Genomic DNA, 18,480 nt, shown 5'->3' with positions numbered 1-18,480 from the left:
TAACCAAATCAGGGTCCTAATGATTCCTTGCTGTGTTTCCCACTTGTTCTGATCTGTGTCACTCACATGGATGTTCATTTTGATACAGTTACCAACATGTGGCAAATCATTTTATTTTCCAGTCGACAGCGCCGCCTGTGGCCTGGAGGTGAAAGCCGTGGAGAGGCACGCATGCCCACTACGGTGAACTACAACGCCCGGCGTGCGCTGCGTGACACGGAGGGTCTGCGCAGGCGCGGTCCCGCCACCGGGCTGTTGGTGGTAATTTCCGGTTCCGGCCTTTGACCGTCAGGAGGTTCATGGAAACGGCAGCAGTAACGGTCACGGCTCGGTGAGAGACTGGGGGAGGGTCCGGGGGGGTACGGTGACGCACGGGGTCCCTGGGACTGAGACGCAGGGAGTTGAGGCCACCCCACAATCTCTCCCCCAGACCCCCCCCCCCACGTTCTTTGCCACCTTCCCCCCCCCCTCCCCCAGGGACACCCCCCTCCCCCCCCAGGGACACCCCCTCCCCCCCCCCTCCCCCAGGGACACCCCCCTCCCCCCCCCGACACACTCGTGACCCACCCCCACCCCCACCCCTACCCCCAAAGATCAGGCCCACTCTTCCCAAAGGACCCCAAGACCATCCCCTTGCCAGGACTGCCCCCATGCCCTGGGACACCAGCCCACTACCCTGACCAATCCCCTCAATCTGGAATGCTTCTTGGTGTGACACTCAGCATCCATTTCTGCCCTCCCCCCCCCCCCCTCACCCCACCCCACCCCCCCCCCCCCCCTCACCCCACCCCGGCCAACCTTCCCCTTGCACCCTTCAATCCCCCTGTCCTCCAGCTTCCATGTTGTAGCAGTTTCCACTTTTCTGTTAGACCCCCTTCCCAACACTTAATTGACCATCTCACCCTGTTTACCCTTGCATGGGTTCAGTGCAGTGTCAAATTGGCTTATGTTGTATTTGGACCTGAGTTGCTTTTTTAGTTACTTAAAACTCAAAAACACACCAGCTTTGATCCTGTGTGTAGGTGTGAGGGAATAACGTTCCTGCAATCTCAAGCCGTCTAATTTGGAGTTAAAGACAGCCTAGTTATAAATGCAACAATAGAAAGATGCTGGAAACCTGAAGTATGTACAGAACCTGGTGAAAACACTCAGCTTCTGGCTGTATTCAGGGAGATCAGAACATAGTTGGTGCTTCAAGTCTGTGATCTTCCATTAGATGTTATGTTGCAGCTGATAAGCCATAATTTCTGCAGATCCATTACAACACAGAAAATGCCTTAGCCATTGAACTGAAAACCCAGTTTAGTTGAAATGCAGGATAACTAGGCCAGTAATCAGTGTGATTAAAACACAAGAGGATTTCTGCAACTCACAAAGTCTTTATTTTTAAAAATGATGTCTTAGTTAAGGACGAGAAAGTGAGGACTGCAAATGCTGGAGATCAGATTTGAAAGTGTGGCGCTGAAAAAGTACAGCAAGTCAGGCAGTATCTGAGGAGCAGGAGAATCGACGTTTCGGGCATAAGCACTTCATGCCCGAATCGTCGATTCTTCTGCTCCTCGGATGCTGTCTGGCCTGTCTTTTTAGTTAAGTCATTCTCTGAAGTAGTTGACAGATTTGCTTTTGTCTTGGCCTTTTCTGTTTTTGTAGCTTTCAGCAGGGCTCTATTGTTTGGACCCTTGCTTACAATCTCATGTGTTCGCCAATGGCCTAAACCGACTGGTCCAGTCCAGCGCTGTGACAGTGCTGTGTTCCCTTCATTCAAGAGTAGAAGTGAAGATCCTATCTGCCTGTTTTATGGCTGCAAGTAGTCGTTGGTCTAAAAACGAGGTCTTTAGTGTTTCAGACATGACTAACTCATCTGAAATAGACCAGTGCTCCTAGTTATAGTTTATGGTGTCTTCCGTTGTGAGGTTTGGTTCCCATGCTTTGCCAACACAGCCTCTAGTGGTCTTTATATTGGAAAATGAAGGTTTGCAATGTACAGGGAGAGAATGGAACTCATTGAGCTGTAGCTGGTGATATGTGGATTGAATTGACTCTGCTGCAGGATTGTATACTCCAACACAATCTGTTGCACATTCAGTGAACCATGTATTCAGGCATCTAGTAAATCAGTCTTTCCTTTTACAGAAATGAGTTGTACTATAGAGAAGGTTCTGGCTGATGCAAAAGCGCTGGTGGAACGGTTGAAAGAACATGACAGTGCAGCAGAAGCTCTCATTGAGCAGACCACTGCCCTCAACAAGCGAGTGGAGGCCATGAAGCAGGTGAGTGATATACAGCAATTACTTTGCAATCATATTTAGCTCGCAAATCTGCTTTTTCTTGACTCCTCCTGTTGTACATATCATGTTCCATAGGATGGTCATTCCTACGCACGCAGTTTGAATGGGAGTTCAGGTACCAATTTTTAGACATCTCAGTCATGCTGAGATGGCAACAGTGGGGCCTGCCTAAACTGACTGCAATCTGATAGTGCCCCCAAAGGTTAGGATTGTGTTCCAGGAAGAGTGATTTTTTTTGTCAGGGATGCGCACAGCTTTGAAGAAAGACGAGGTTTGAGGGAGCTTTGACAGTGTTGGTATTTGTAATACTGCTACTGTGATGTATCTCTGCTAGAGGTTATAAGGGCTGGAAGGTGCTGTTACTGTAATTTTGATGCGCTACAGAAATTCACCATGTTGATAACATGCTGCAGCCACAGTCTCTTGGTGTGGAGAATGCTGATGTTCTGCTCATTCTGGGACACTGTCTTAGCCTGTGACTAAATCTCTACCTTAAAGTTTATAAAGCTCAAGCTAATCAGAACCCATTTGTTCTTTGCCTTGTCTGCAATCTAGCTTTCCTCAAACTCCTGGTGTCCTACAGTACTGGCTTTGCTGTTGGATTCTCAATTTAAATGGAGCATTAATCTGGTACATTGTGGGTCATATGTTTTGGATAAGTGTATCTTGGATATTTTAATTATTAATTGCACTGTTAACCTCTCCATTTCCTCAATTTAGTTTCTTGTAGTTGCCTAATTTACCTGTAGGTGAGGCCACATCTGGAATACTATGTTCTGCTTCAATTTTCTTACTTGAGGAAAGATGCGAAAGCATTAGAAGTAGTTCAGAGAAAATTCATTCAACTCGTTCCTTGGGTGAAGTGGTTGTCTTCTGAGGAAAAAGTTGAACAAGTCGATCCTATTGCGGGGGCTTGACAGATTGGATATGGACGGGATGTTTTCCCTCATAGGGAAATCAAGAACTGGGGGGCATATTAAAAATTTAGGCATCCCTCATTTAAAGTAATTGTTTTTCTATGAACGTCGTTGGTCTGTGAAGTTCTCATCCCCAGAGAGCAATGGAGGCTGAGTTAGTAATTATTTTTAGGGTTGGATAGATTTTCGACAAATATAGAATTTGCTGGAAAAACTCCACAGGTCAAACAGCTTCTGTGGAGCGAAATCAGTGTTAATGTTTAGGGTCAAGTGACTTTCCTCAGAACAGTCCTGCTGAGCACCAGCAAATTCTATTTTTGTCTCTGATTTACACGATGTGCAGTTCTTTTGGTTTTAGTTAGATTTTTGATTGACATGGAATCAGAGTTACAGCGGGGCAGGCAGGATCTTATCAAATGGTGGAGTAGGCTGAATGGCCTATTTCTGTTCTTAATGTATGTTACTAAGCATCCGTGATCTGAAAATAAATACGACAAAGATCCATAAAGAGAATTTAGTGAAGGGGCAGGTAACATGTGAAGCAGGGAAATGCAAAATACTTGGAGAAATGTATTATTTTTAACAGCTGCTATTATAAAACACAAAAGGAAAGACACTTGTGTTGTAAATTCCTGTCCAAACATCGATACTTCTCTGTAGATAATTGCAGGGGGTTTTCCTATTTTTGTTGGAGTGTGCTGCACCTTTAAGTAATGAGCATTTAGAAATTGCTCAACTGCTTCAGTGCATATGGTGAGTTGGATGGGACCTATAATAGAATCCTAGAATAGTCTTGTTATGTAAAACAGTCTTAATGTGAAATTGTTTGTATAAATCTGCCCCCGTTCACTGTCATTGCAGCACTCAAAATGACAGATCGAGTTAGGAAGTTGTTGCTAGGATATCAGCAAAGAGAAGTGGTGAACATTTCCAATTTTCAAACTGTTTTATTAGGTGAAAAATGTGAGTGTGTATGTTTATATATCCAACTTTAACTCTTTAAACTGGAATACATTCTGAGCAGTACAACACCATGATAAAATAATAAAGTTATAGAAGTCTCTATAACAGATGAGGTTAATAGTGTAGGCTCATTGCAATAGATTGAAAGAAGGAATAAGTTGTGCAATGCTTTATCATGTCTCAGGAATACACAAAGTACTTCATTTATTTTCAAATGTAATCACTTCTGTTATGCAAGCAAAAATATAGCAGCCATTTTATACACAGCAATTTCCCACATTCAGTAGAGCAGTGACTAGTTAGTTAGTTTGAATGAGTACCAGCACAGAAAGCACGGAATGGTTAAGGTAGGTTGGCATTCTTTAATTGGGAAGGCTGAAAATATTGTTTTTGGTCCCTGCTCCAAATTCCATTCCCAGGCTTCTGAATTAATTCTTTACTTTGGCAACATGATATTAGATTAATCAATTTGTTTGTGACCTTGGTATCCCATTTCATCCTGAGATGAGCATCTGGCCTCATATTGGTACCATCATGAGGTTTACCCATTGCCGAACTTTGCCTCGTCTGAACTCATGTCCTGAATGAAATCCTTAATATTGTCTTTGTTACTTCTAGACTTGACTATCATGACACTGTTGTGGCTGATGTCACATAGAGTCACAGAGATGTACAGCATGGAAACTAACCCTTCGGTCCAACCCGTCCATGCCGACAAAATATCCCAACCCAATCTAGTCCCACTGCCAGCACCCGGCCCATTTCCCTCCAAACCCTTCCTATTCATATACCCATCCAAATGCCTCTTAATTCCTCCGGGTGCTCCGGTTTCCTCCCACAATCCAAAAATGTGCAGGTTAGGTGAATTGGCCATCCTAAATTGCCCATAGTGTTAGGTGAAGGGGTAAATGTAGAGGAATGGGTCTGGGTGGGTTGCACTTTGGCGGGTCGGTGTGGACTTGTCGTTGGGCCGAAGGGCTTGTTTCCACACTGTAAGTAGTCTAATCTAATCTAAATGTTGCAATTGTACCCGCCTCCACCACTTCCTTTGGCAGCTCATTCCATTCACGTACCACCCTCTGTGTGAAAAAGGTGCCTCTTATATCTTTCCCCCTCACCCTAAACTTATGCCCTCTAGTTTTGGACTTCCCCACCCAAGGGAAAAGACTTTGTCTATTTACCCTTTCCATGCCCCTCATATTTTTGTAAACCTCTATGTTGGACCTTCTGTAATTTTGATGTCATCTTAACAAATCTTAGTTGTCCCATGCCTCAGTCCATGAGACTCATTCACTTACCACCACTAACTTTCATTGGCAGCCAGTCAAGTAACATCTTGATTTTAAAGTTTCATCCTTCCTTTCAAATCTCTCCATGGCTTTACACTGCCCCCCCCCCCCCCATCTATCTGTAAACTCCTCCAGCCCCACAACTCTCCAATATCCACATTCCTCTAATTGTGGCCTCCTGTGCATTTCCAGGCATAATTGCTTTACAATGGTTGCCCCAACATCAGTTGTCTAAATCCGTAACTGTGGTATGCCCTGCTAAAATCCCCTCTGCCTTGCTTTCTTTCTTTGAAGAAGACTTTGGTCATCTCATCTAATAACTCCTTGTGCGATTTGGTGTCATACTTTGTGTTATGGGCAGCACGGTGGCTCAGTGGTTAGCACTGCTGCCTCACAGCACCAGGGACCCAGGTTCAATTCCACCTCAGGCAACTGCCTGCGTGGAGTTTGCACATTCTCCCTGTTTCTGCATGGGTTTTCTCCGGATGTTTCAGTTTCCTCCCCTGGTCCAAGGATGTGCAGATTAGATGGATTGGCCTTATTAAATTGCCCATTGTGTTTAGGGATGTATAGGCTAAGTGATTTAGCCACAGGGATTCTGGGGATAGGGTAGGGGACTGGATCTGAGTGGGATGCTGTTCGGAGGGCTGGTGTAGACACAATGTGCCGAAAAGCCTACTTCCATACTATAGGGATTCTATGACTCTATGTGCTGTAGTGAAGTGCCTTTGGAGTATTTCATTACATCAAATAAGCTATATAAACTAAGTTATTGTCTTTTCCATTCTGACAAGTATCAGTTAACCATTAGTTTTTATTTTCTATATCTCAACCAGTTTTGTATCCATGTTGCTACTGTCCCCTGAGCTAAACTGTTTTTGAGTCTGTTGTCTTGCAGACATTTTGGAAGTCCATGTACACCATCAACAACAGCATTACCCTCATCATTTCTCTCTGTTACCATTTCAAAAAAATCTCCAATAGATGTAGAGCAGGTGCTGGAGACTAATACAATTACAGCATTTAATAGGCATCTGGATGGATATATGAATAGGAAGGGTTTAGAGGGTAGGGGCTAAGTGCTGGCAAAAGGACTAGATCAGAATATCTGGTTGGCATGGATGAGTTGGACTGAAGGGCCTGTTTCAATGCTGTATAACTCTAACTCTAAGTACGATAACGATTTTAAAAAAGGCACGACACTGCGAATGATGGAAATCTGCAGTAAAGGCGGGTCTAGTAGCCTCTGTGAAGAGAGAAAACAAGTTAACATGAAAGCCCAAAATGATTTCTTCAGAACTGAATGCAAGCTTAAAAACATTTTTTACCTTAAGTGTATGCTGACTAATCCAACTGAACTCCCCTTTTTTCCATCTGACTGTTAATTCTATCCCAAGTAATTGTTTCAAGAAGTTTCCCCACCACTGAAGTTAAGCTTACATATCTGTATTTGCTGAGCTTATCCTTACGGCTATTCATTGAACAAAGATGTTAGATTTTGTAATTTTCCAGTCCTCTGGCACCTCCCCTTAGTCTAGGAAAAACTAAAAGATGATGGACAGAGCTTCTGCAGTTTCTGCCCTCACTCCCTTCAATATTCTGAGGTGTATCTCATTCAGTTGGGTGCTTAATCCCCTTTCCTTGTATTTGTTATCTGACCTTAGCCTAGGCAGCTAGTGCTGGTTCTCTACTTGCCCTTGGTCTTCCTTGGACAGGCTGGAATAAACCATAAGGTGATTTCCCAATTAATGCCCGCTAGCTGAAAACAACTAAATAACATAGACCCTCTTGTGGTGCAGTGGTAGTGTCCCTGCCATGGTCCAGGAGGCTGGCTTCAAGTCCAACCTGCTCCAGAGGTGTGAATGTCTCTGAACAGGTTGATTAGAAAAGTAGATTAATTTTAAAGAATTTACAATTAATTTCATGTTTTATTGTGGCACAGTGGTTGTGTTCATACCTCTGAGCCAGGAGACTTAGGTTCAAGTCCGTCCTCTGCTCTAGAGGTATGTAGTAATATTTTTGAGCAAGTTGATTTGAAATAACTATCTCAAAGGTCTTTGTCTTCAGACATTGCCCTATCTGGGATAGTGCGTTTATTTGTGTTAACGTGAACATGTTATTTATGTCTATTCAGCCAGGTGGGGAGAAATGGGCTAGCAGAGGAAAGCTATTCGTATACCCATCCAGATGCCTTTTAAATGCTATAATTGTACCAGCCTCCTCCACTTCCACTGACAGTTCATTCCATACACTGCTCTATGAAAACGTTGCCCCTTAGATCCCTTTTATATCTTTCCCCTATCACCCGAAACGTATGGCCTCGAGTTCTGGATTCCCCCACACTAGGGAAAATACTATGTCTGTTTATCCTATCCATGCCCCTTATAGAGTCATAGAGATGTACAGCATGGAAACAGACCCTTCAATCCAACCCGTCCATGCCGACCAGATATCCCAACCCAATCTAGTCCCACCTGCCAGCACCCGGCCCATATCTCTCCAAACCCTTCCCATTCATATACCCATCCAAATGCCTTTTAAATGTTGCAATTGTACCAGCCTCCACCACTTCCTCTGGCAGCTCATTCCATACATGTACCACCCTCTGCATGAAAACGTTGCCCATTCAGTCCCTTTTATATCTTTCCCTGGACTCCCTGACCCCAGGGAAAATACTTTGTCTATTTATCCTATCCATGCCCCTCATGATTTTATAAAACTTCTGTAAAATCACCTAAGAGCCTCCAATGCTCCACGAAAACAGCCCCAATCTATTCAGCCTCTGCCTGTATCTCAAATCCTCCAACCTTAGTAATATCCTTGTAAATCCTTTCTGAACCCTTTCAAGTTTCACAACATCCTTCTGATAGGAAAGAAACCAGAATTGCAGAAACAGTGGCCTAACCAATGTCCTGTACAGCCACAACATGACCACCCAACTCCTGTACTCAATGCTCTGACCAATAAAGGAAAGCATAACAAACGCCACCTTCACTGTCCTGTCCATCTGCGACTCTACTTTCAAGGAAGTATGAACTTACACTCCAAGGTCTCTTTGTTCAGCAACACTCCCCAGGACCTTTCCATTAAGTGTATAAGTCCTGCTCTGATTTGCTCTTTCAAAATGCAGCACCTCCCATTTGTCTGAATTAAACTCTTTCTGCCACTTCTCAGCCCATTGGCCCATTGATCAAGATCTGTTGTAATCTGAGGTAACCCTCTTTGCTGTCCACTACACCTCCAATTTTGGTGTTACCTGCAAACTTACTAACTCTACCTCTTATGCTCACATCCAAATCATTTATGTAAATGACAAATAGTAGAGGACCCAGCACTGATCCTTGTGGCACTCCACTGGTCACAGGCCTCCAGTCTAAAAAACCAAGGTATTCTGAGGTAATCATCTTCGCTGTCCACTACACCACCAATTTTGGTGTCATCTGCAAACTTGTGGTATGATTTATCCTGGATGCTGTTGAGTTTCGTTTGTTGTTGGAGCTGCAGCCATCCAGGCAATTGGAGAATTGTAGATGTTGGTAAAATATTTGGGAAATGTGCAGTGGAGGGATTACTAAAGAATTGCTGCTCTTGTAGCCCCAGTGTATAATTGGTCTTCCAGATATATATAGTGGTCTTCCAGCTACTCTAGGAATGTTGTCAGGACCTATAGCCTTTGCAGTTTCCTGTGTCTTTCACCTAGTTATCTTCACAATGTCCAGAGATGATGGAAGCTTTCGTTCTCCCAGTTAAGAGATTGTCTGGCAGGGAGCAAATAATTAGAGAGGAGTAGAGAGGGTTTAGATTTTGCTGGAGTTTGAAAATCAATCAAGAGAGTGAAAGATTATTGGGGGCTAGTAGGAATGTCGAGTAATCAGAGCAGCCATGATCTTATTGAATGGTAGAGCAGGCTCAAGGGGACAGGAGGCCTGCTGCTCCTCACTTGGAAATAGATTCACCCTCATTGTATCGTCTTAAAAGGCAATGAGAAGTCATTGTATTAATTATTGTAGTTGGAAATGGCTTGTTCTGTGGCAATTATTCAATTTTGTTCTTCAAAGAAAACCTGACAATGAAAATCTTCCCACAAATTCTGTCCAGTCAAATGGCCAGAGTTCATTTGATGCTAGATGAATACATCTTTACTCTCTAAATGTAGCATGAAGGTGGTAGTGGATTACATTTCTATTGAACTTTTATAAGGCCTCAGATTATTGAAGATCTGTGGCATTTCAGAAAAAGTTACTGCTATCTAGACAGTTTTGAGTTTTAGATAAAGATACCATTTCTTTATTTCTTTGTTCAGCCAAATGGACAGGATGACTTATGTCAGACAGGACAATCCTGTCCAATAACGATCAGCAGACAAAGTGACCTTGGTTAAAAATGCTACTTGTTCCTTCTTGCAAGATAGTGCACTTAACGCTTACCTTTCATTATCCCGTTCCCCACAACCCCCATAGTTAACTGAGGGAAACATTTGCATTACAGGCAGAGCCTGCAACTCCGAACACGCAGATTCAGACTCTCGCTCGACTGGAACATTTCGTGGTGACCTATTTCTGCAATATTCTGGACTTGATTGGGATTTTTTTTGTTATTGTGCTCATGGAGAATTGTGGTATATCTTCTTTCCTTGGGTGTTTTTTTTTGTCCAGTACCAGGAAGATATTCAGGAACTAAATGAAGTGGCTAGGCATCGCCCTCGCTCCACCCTTGTGATGGGAATCCAACAAGAAAACAGACAAATAAGAGACCTACAGCAGGAAAATAAAGGTGAACCTTCATTGTATCTATTAATACAACACCTGATTGAGACATGCAGTTCAGTGTACAGGTATATTCCTTTCAAACCATTCATCTTTACCTGGCAATATGATAGAATCCACTTCAGTTCTGTGCATTACAATGTGCAGTAATAAAGTACTGAAAATGGTGAAACAGCTTGTTGCATTTGAAGAGAAATTTATTCCATCTTGTGTAGTACCAGGCCATAGCACTAAATGCTGGTTTAGCCAGTGCTTATATCCCATCCACAATATAAAATAATATCTAAAAATTAAAGCCAAAACATTTAATGTTAAGCTTTAGACAGCCAGTTGGTGAAGGAAGAGACCAGAATCTATCTTTTTGTAATTTTAGGTTTGTTCACAAAGTGAGGCTCTGCAATTGTATTGTTCCTAATTCTACCATGCACCACGTGTGTCTATTCATGTCTCTTCATACCCCTCTGAAGCACATTAAACAAATAAACTTGGAAAGGTGAGCTACAACTCAACTGTAACCAAAGCAAAAACTTTTACTGGAAACTCACCAAATTAAAGTATCATTTTCATGATGCACTTCAGTTGAGTAATCCTGGAAAACTTTGAGACACTTGCAGATGTTGCCTGTTTCCTGTCCAGACGCAGGCGGAGGTGGACCTAACCAGGAAAGATGAGCAGGCAGCAGAGTTGAACAAGTCCCCCTTCAAGCACTGGCAACCTGGCTTTGTTAATGGCCAAGCCCAGGAACGAGGCTCAAATCAAATCTAAATACCCCAAGTGTGTTGCATGCATTCCCTGTTTGGCTCAGTGTTTGGATCTGAACAGTGCTCTTCGTGCAAGAATGTCTGATTATACCTAATACCTAGTGGTATTATCACTGACCTATTAATCCAGAGACCCACGTAATGTTCTGGGGACCCAGGTTCAAATCCCAACACAGCAGATGGTGGAATTTGGATTCAATAAAAATATGTAATTAAGAGTCTAATGATGACCATGAAACCCCTATTGTTGGAAAATCCCATCTCATTCACTAATGCTCTTTAAGGAAGGAAACTGCTGTCGTTGCCTGGTTTGGAGTCCTGACCCACAGCAATGTGGTTGATTCTTAACTGCCCTCGGGCAATTAGGGATGGGCAATAAATGCTGGCCTAGCCACCTAGACCCTCACCCCAGGAATGAATTTTAAAATTTCAAAAGTTTTGGTAAAACCAAGAATCTTTTGATTGGATAGTATAACGTTATTGCCATGAAGCATTGGTGATGAACTGTCATTGGATTCTTCTTGTTCTTAGAATTACGGACATCACTAGAAGAACATCAATCCGCACTGGAGCTCATCATGAGTAAGTACAGGGAGCAGATGTTCCGCCTGCTGATGGCCAGCAAGAAGGATGACCTTATGATGATCACAAAATTAAAGGAACAGCACTCCCAGGTTCGTGACAAAATCCTCTTTGTTTCTTCCATTTTTTTGTCAAATATACAGTTTGTGTGTCATAGCTCCCTCGTATAGAGAACAGGAAGAAGGGAGCTACTCTTGAATTGCACCAAAATAAAATTGGTGCATCTTTTATTTAAAAGTTCCAGTACAATTCAAGGATTACATTTTTACAAGTTTACAAATAAAGTAATCATTAGACACCCTCATTTTTCTTTAATCCAGGTAGTTAAGACCTGGAACTTGCTACTTGAAAAGGCAGGAAAAGCAGTTTCAGGAATAAGAGAATTGGAAAAATACTTGAAAGGATTAAAAATTTGCAGAAGTATAGAAGTGAAATCGTTTGGATAATCCTGTCACAAGTCCAGCGATTATATTGCATGCGGGTTTCTGTGGCATAATTCATGATTCATCAATATGAATTGGCTGTAATGTGATTGATGAATTGTGGGCACTTTGGATAAGGCAGATTTTCTACTGAACGGGTATAGCGATTTTTCTATAGCGATCTTCTACAGTGTGATTTTCTATAGCGTGGGTTGCAGAGGAATGGAACAGTCGTGTCACAGCAGAACGACCTGTATTTGAAATGGTAGAATGCAGTGCCTCCTACGATCTTAAAAGGGACATTGATGTGCTTATTTTAACAGTGCAATGCTATTGGAGGAATTGTCATTTTTTTAAAAAGACAAATTTGTTGTCAAACTGAATACTCCATAAAATTTACTTCGGCTTATTTGGCAAGATCAGACAAGTAATATAGTCTGCTACTGTTTGAGGTATTGAAAGAGGCAAGTTATGGTTATTGAGCCATGTGAAGGACCAGTACAAAATCTCTGTTTTCCAAAACAGACACAGAAATTGCTGGAGGAACTCAGCAGCTCTATCTGTGGAGAGAAATCAAAGTTAATATTTCAAGTCTAGTGATCTTTCTTCATAATTCTGCTTTCTCTGCACAGATGCTGCCAGACCTGCTGAGTTTCTCCAGCAATTTCTGTTTTCATTTCCGATTTCTGGCATCTGCAGTTCTGTCTCTTATTTTAGTGCCATACTTTCTGTGCTTTGGAATTGCCCTCATACCTGGTGTAATGAAGACCTCTCACATGGGACTGTAAAAATCCCAGTGGTTTCAGCCAGGTTGCTTTGTGTGTGCTACGGAAACTTCACACTGGTGCAGTCTGGCTGCTTGGTAGAGGTAATAGTCTACTGTTGAGGTAAATGTCCTCATTAAAAAATATCCCACAGGTTATGGAAAAAGACAAAAACTAGGAGTTAGCCATTCGGCCCAGTGAGCCCACTCACCATTCACAATTTTGGCTGATCCTCTCCCTCACTGACATACTCCTGTTCTTTCCTCTTATTCCTTATGCCTTTAGCATCTAGAAATCCATTTCTTAAATATATTCAGTGACTTCCCTTCACACCAACCCCTGAAGGAAGAGATTTCTCCTCATCTCAGTCCAAAATGGACGCTGAGACTTTGACTCTTTGATCTGGACCCCTCAGACAGAGGAAGCATCATCCCTGCATCCAGTCTGTCTGAATCTGAGACCAAGTCAGAATTCTCAGGAATCAGGTTATGGTCCAACCTTTTGAAGCTGTACTCCTTCATCAGGTGAAGTGATTAAAATAAACCTGTTGGACTATAACCTGCTGTCCTACGACTTCTGACTTTGTCCACACCAGTCCAATACCCCCACATCATAAAATTTTAGATATTTCAATTTAAAAAAACCCTCATTCTTCTAAATGCAAGTGAATATCTTAGCGAGTTTTGGGAAGATTTATAGCTCAGGTTGAGGTTCTGGGTGTAGGTTTGCTCGCTGAACTTATTTCCAGACGTTTCGTCGCCATACTAGGTAACATCTTCAGTGAGCCTCCAGGCAAAGCACTGGTGATGATTCCTGCTTTGGATTTATAGGTTTGGATTTCTTTGGGTTGGTGATAGGGTGACGAAACGTCTGGAAATGAACCTTCCAGCTCAGCGAGCAAACCTACACCCAGAAAGCAAGTTAACATTAAAGCCCAAAAAGGTCTCTCATTCTTCTAAATGTGAGTGAATACAGTGAATATCTCTTCTTGTATGACAAACCTGCCAACCCAGGAATCATTGAGGAGAAAGTGAGGTCTGCAGATGCTGGAGATCAGAGCTGAAAATGTGTTGCTGGAAAAGCGCTGCAGGTCAGGCAGCATCCAAGGAACAGGAGAATCGACGTTTCGGGCATAAGCCCTTCAGGAATGAGGAAAGTTTGTCCAGCTGTTTTTCCTCATTCCTGAAGAAGGGCTTATGCCCGAAACGTCGATTCTCCTGTTCCTTGGATGCTGCCTGACCTGCAGCGCTTTTCCAGCAACACATTTTCAACCCAGGAATCAGTCAGGTGAACCATTGCTGCACTCTCTCTATGGTGAATATATCTTTTCTTGGAGACCGGAACCTCAAGCACTGCTCCATTGTGGTTACCATGTCCCTGTACAGCTGCAGTAAGGATGTACTCAAACCCTCTCGCATTGAATGCCAACATAGCATTTGCTTTCCTGTTTGCTGCATCTCCATAAATAACTTTACTAATTCTGTTGCAAGCCCTGTATGTTGATTCTTCAGAAATTTGGAATCCTATTGAACTCAAAACATTAACTTTCTCCCTCTCCACAAATAATGCCGAGTTTCTCCAGTGTTCTCTGCTTTTATTGCTGCGTCTGACTGTTTGCTTTCAATCGAGCAGCAAATTTTGATGCTCGTCGGATGCTGCATGAATTGCTGTGCTCTCCCAGCACCACTGATCCAGAATCTGGTTTCCAGCATCTGCAGTCATTGTTTTTACCTGTTTGCTTTCAATGTCTGGTATATAAGAGAATTCAGGTCCCTTTCCCAATCTATCACCATCTTCATTGATACTCTGCCGTTCTGTTTTCCCCCTCAAAGTGGACAATTTCACACATCCGTGTTATACTGAATCTGCCACACATTTTTCCACTGACTAACTTGTCTAAGTTACCTTAAAACCTCCTCTCAACTCACTCCTACCTAGTTTTATCTCAACCAGCTTGGAAAAAGTAAACTCAATTTTCTCATATAAGCCATATATATTGTATGTATTAGTGAATACCTGGGGCCCAAGCATTGATCTTTACAATACTCTACTTGTCACTGTCTTTTACTCCAAAACAGCCCACTTGTTTCTCTGTTTCTTGTTTGCTAACTAAATCTCAACCCTTGGTTAGTATTTTACCAACAAATCCATGTTCATTGATTTTGCACAATAACTTCCTCATCAAAGTCTTTATCCATGAAACTGGGAGAGTGAATAGAAAGGAGTTAAAGAGCTCATTATTAATCAGAAATAGAGCCATAAGGTTTATCAGGATAGAGAGCTTTTTAAAATCAACAAAAATACCACTTCCAATGAGAAGACTTCAGCTGCAGTACAGTGGAGCAGGTAGGTCATTTCACTGAAATTACAAGTTAACATAAAATGCCTTTCACAGCTTGCATAAGAGTTCAAAATGCATTTTATATACAATATATACACTCACCTGCCCACAAAACATCCTAGCCTTAAGGAGAGGTAATGGTCTAGTTGGTATTATGGCTACACTATTCATACAAGGACCTAGGTAACATTCTGGGGACCTGGGTTTGAATCCTGTCGTAGTAGATAAAGAACAAAGAAAATTTACAGCCCAGGAACAGGCCCTTCGGCCCTCCAAGCCTGAGCCAATCCAAATGTACTTTCTAAACCTGTCGGTCAATTCCTAAGCATCTGTGTATCCGTCTACTCCCCACCTACTCATTCATTTATCCAGACACATCTTAAATGAATCTACCGTGCCTGCCTCTACCACCTCTGCTGGCAACGTGTTCCAAACACCCTCCACCCTCTGTGTGAAGTATTTGCCGCATGTATCCCCCTTAAACTTTCCACTTCTCACCTAGATGGTGAAATTTGAATTCAGTTTCAAAAAAATCTAGGTTAAGGGTCTAATGGCGACCGAGAATCCTTTGTTGATTGTGGGGGCCAAACACCATCTGATTCACTGATATTCTTTAAGGAAGGAAACTGCCATCCTTACCTGGGCTGTCCTACATGTGACTCCAGACCAACAGCAATGTGGTTGATTCTTCCCAGTTCTGGATGCGCAATGACCAGGGATGCCCGCATCCCATGAATAAATAAATGAAAAGAGCAGGCAATGTTTCTTGCGCATGTGTGAAATTCTCTCATGTACCATCAGCATTTTTGAGGAAGTCAGTTGCCTCTGGTCTGGAGCACAGTTACACTGTTTACCTCTTCCACATCTTTAAAAGCACTGCTTAAATAAGAAGATCCAGAAAATTGCTTTTCATCAGCTGGGGTTCATTAGAAGTCATTTTGTAATTGTTTATAAATTTCAGACTGCAGGTCAGTGATATTTTGTCGCTTTCTGTATTCCTGACTTTCTGTCTTTTATTTTGCTTTCTGTACCTGACTTGATATTGGATTAACTACTCTAACACTTCCTCGTTCAGACACTAATCAACTCTTCATTTTGGTTAAGGAGACACTGCGCTGCTGTCATCATCCTCCTGAAGGGGGCACTGTTTTATGGCTGGTTACAGTCCACAGTTACCATAAGACTGCAAAGTCCTGCATGTCATTATGTACAAGAACTGACCTGATGCTTTTGAACACTGGGAATGAAGTGTGATCATTGGAAGTAAGAGGTTTCTTTAGTGCATGCAAAATTTACTTCTGGGCTCTGATCCCTACAGGAACTCCAAGTCCATGTGGATAAGATCAATGAAATGGCCACAGTGATGCGAAAGGCAATTGAGATAGATGAGCAACGTCTGTTTAAGGAACAGGAGCGAATTGTTCAATTAGAAGTGAGTAGAATGCAAAAATGAAAATATAATTGTTTGCCTGGCTTTGGAAGTCACTTAAATTGCATCCCCCTCTCAAAAGTTCTGCTTTGCCCTATTTTCAAGTAAATGTTATTCTCTATGTTAAAACATGCAATTATCCCATCAACAGAAGATAATTTCAGAGATTTTTAGATGTTTAATGCCTGCTTCTTCTTAGTTTCTGCTTGTGTAGTCTTATCTGTAGTTTTAAAAGCTGTTTGAAAGATTTAAAGTAGTTATCTCCATGAATTAGATGTAGAGATACTGAAGGAACATAATGGGTTAAGTTGACATTTCTCGAGAGAGGGGGCAGATTAGCATTTCAGGTGCAGTCTTTCTACACCTGATGCACAACTTCAATTTTTACATTTGTAGATGTAAGAGGATTTATTTCTGCCATTTATTTTTGTTTTACATCTCAATTCTATTTTCCATCAATTTTATTTTACCAACCTCTTTTCAAATGTTTTTGAGCACGGTCATATTAAGGTTATATGACCAACAAAGAAGCTTGATGTTTTGTTATTTATAATTCCTAATGTTTCTGACACTGGAACCTCAATGCACCTAGGAACAGAGCTAAATGCTTCAGCAGGCCTGTTTTAATCCCACCCTCCACCTGGATAGCATTGCCAAGGTTGCTCAGTTGCCTTAAAGCTAATTGTTTCTTTGCAGTTTGAAAACAAAGGCTTAAGAGAGGTTCTTCAGATAAACAAGGAATCTTTTCTCTACCTGAAGGAAGAGCTATCGGAAAGTACGTCATTATCTGGTTTAGTCACAAATGCCAACCTCAGCATGCGGAAAAGTTGAAAGACTTCTGGGATCCTTGAGCTTCCACTAATTAATCTCTGTATTAGCACATGTTGATGTTATCTTCAAACTGACTGAGCCAGTGCATCAAATAGGTACAGATAACTGTTAATTTTTGCAGCTATATTAGGGGGTTTCATGGCACACTTAATTAAACTGATTGGAAGAGCTTACTATCTTTTATTGCATGATTGGCTTTAATTTTTAAAAAGTGTTCATTTGTTGGTTTTTGTTGAATGTGGCTGGCGTTTTGTGTTTAGTTTAGGGTCCGCCTCATTCCTATCTGCTTTTCTGGTGGTGAGTACAGTTCAGTCTCAACATGCTATACTACTGCCACCAGAACAGGCCTCAGGGAAAATAAAGCAATCACTAGTTTACCCTTTGCAAATATGAAACCCCTGTGTGTATGTGTATATAGGAAAAATAAATTGTGTAATTTTTAATGCCGACAGATTGGGGACATGGTGTTGGGGATTGAGGAACAGATTGTGCCATACACTTGAATGTTTACTATCACAAAGTTGAAATTGGAGAAATATTTATTCTTTAGAATTTTAACTGACCAGGTCTAGTAAGTATGCACCAGTACTGCTGTAGGGTGGAAGAACAGAGGACCGGATTCCAGGGCAAACCTATAGATTGAGTTCTATTTTTTACTTTATTGATTCATAATATAAGATCAGTAACTGGGATTAGGTTATTAATCCTGTGATTTCTGTACTATATGTCTGTGGATGTGTATATTTTTGATTTAATAAAGAGACATTGATTAAAGCCTGTCGTACATGCCTTCAAGTATTGGACTGCTGAATTACAATGTACCATATCTCAACCAGAGGCTGAAAGTTTGTGCAGCTGATTTGTCATTGGAAGAACTCATAGGCTGATTAACAGTCTCACCTTTTTGTATCCATGTACTCTTCCGATGGAAGTAGAAGGTTGTTCTTCACTGTGTCTAACGCCAAAAAGAACAAGTCTGAGGTCCTGGGAGGATTTGTGGACCAGCTGATCCTTATCAGACTGTGATTGTCTTTGTCTTTGATTCAATTTACAGGTAATAGATTTAGCTGCCTCCACAGATGAGAGGGCAGTGTGGGCGGATAAAATTTAGTACAATCATCTTCAGC

General features: G+C 41.9%; 1 protein-coding gene across 1 annotated transcript; it reads left to right on the top strand.

Annotated features, from left to right (window-relative positions):
- Positions 1-208: 208 nt before the first annotated feature.
- fgfr1op2 (FGFR1 oncogene partner 2) lies at positions 209-18,127 on the top strand. The gene is made up of 6 exons (XM_043708723.2): positions 209-331; positions 2,134-2,270; positions 10,113-10,230; positions 11,516-11,658; positions 16,412-16,525; positions 17,219-18,127. Exons 2-6 carry the CDS (start codon positions 2,136-2,138, stop codon positions 17,351-17,353), a joined length of 645 nt encoding a protein of 214 aa, XP_043564658.2. The 5' UTR covers positions 209-331; positions 2,134-2,135; the 3' UTR covers positions 17,354-18,127.
- Positions 18,128-18,480: the final 353 nt, after the last annotated feature.

This window comes from Chiloscyllium plagiosum, unplaced genomic scaffold (genome assembly GCF_037043375.1).
Source record: "Chiloscyllium plagiosum isolate Xiang-an unplaced genomic scaffold, Cpla_swu_hap1 HiC_scaffold_19, whole genome shotgun sequence".
Classification (NCBI taxonomy): domain Eukaryota; kingdom Metazoa; phylum Chordata; class Chondrichthyes; order Orectolobiformes; family Hemiscylliidae; genus Chiloscyllium; species Chiloscyllium plagiosum.
Note: the sequence above shows the minus strand (reverse complement) of the source record. Positions and strands in the feature narration are given on the sequence as shown.

Excerpts from the sequence above, each read along its gene's own strand:
- fgfr1op2 (XM_043708723.2), top strand. The coding sequence starts at position 2,136 with ATGAGTTGTACTATAGAGAAGGTTCTGGCTGATGCAAAAGCGCTGGTG. Across the intron at positions 2,271-10,112 it reads GAGTGGAGGCCATGAAGCAG|TACCAGGAAGATATTCAGGA; the intron begins GTGAGTGATATA and ends TTTTTTGTCCAG. Across the intron at positions 10,231-11,515 it reads CCTACAGCAGGAAAATAAAG|AATTACGGACATCACTAGAA; the intron begins GTGAACCTTCAT and ends TCTTGTTCTTAG.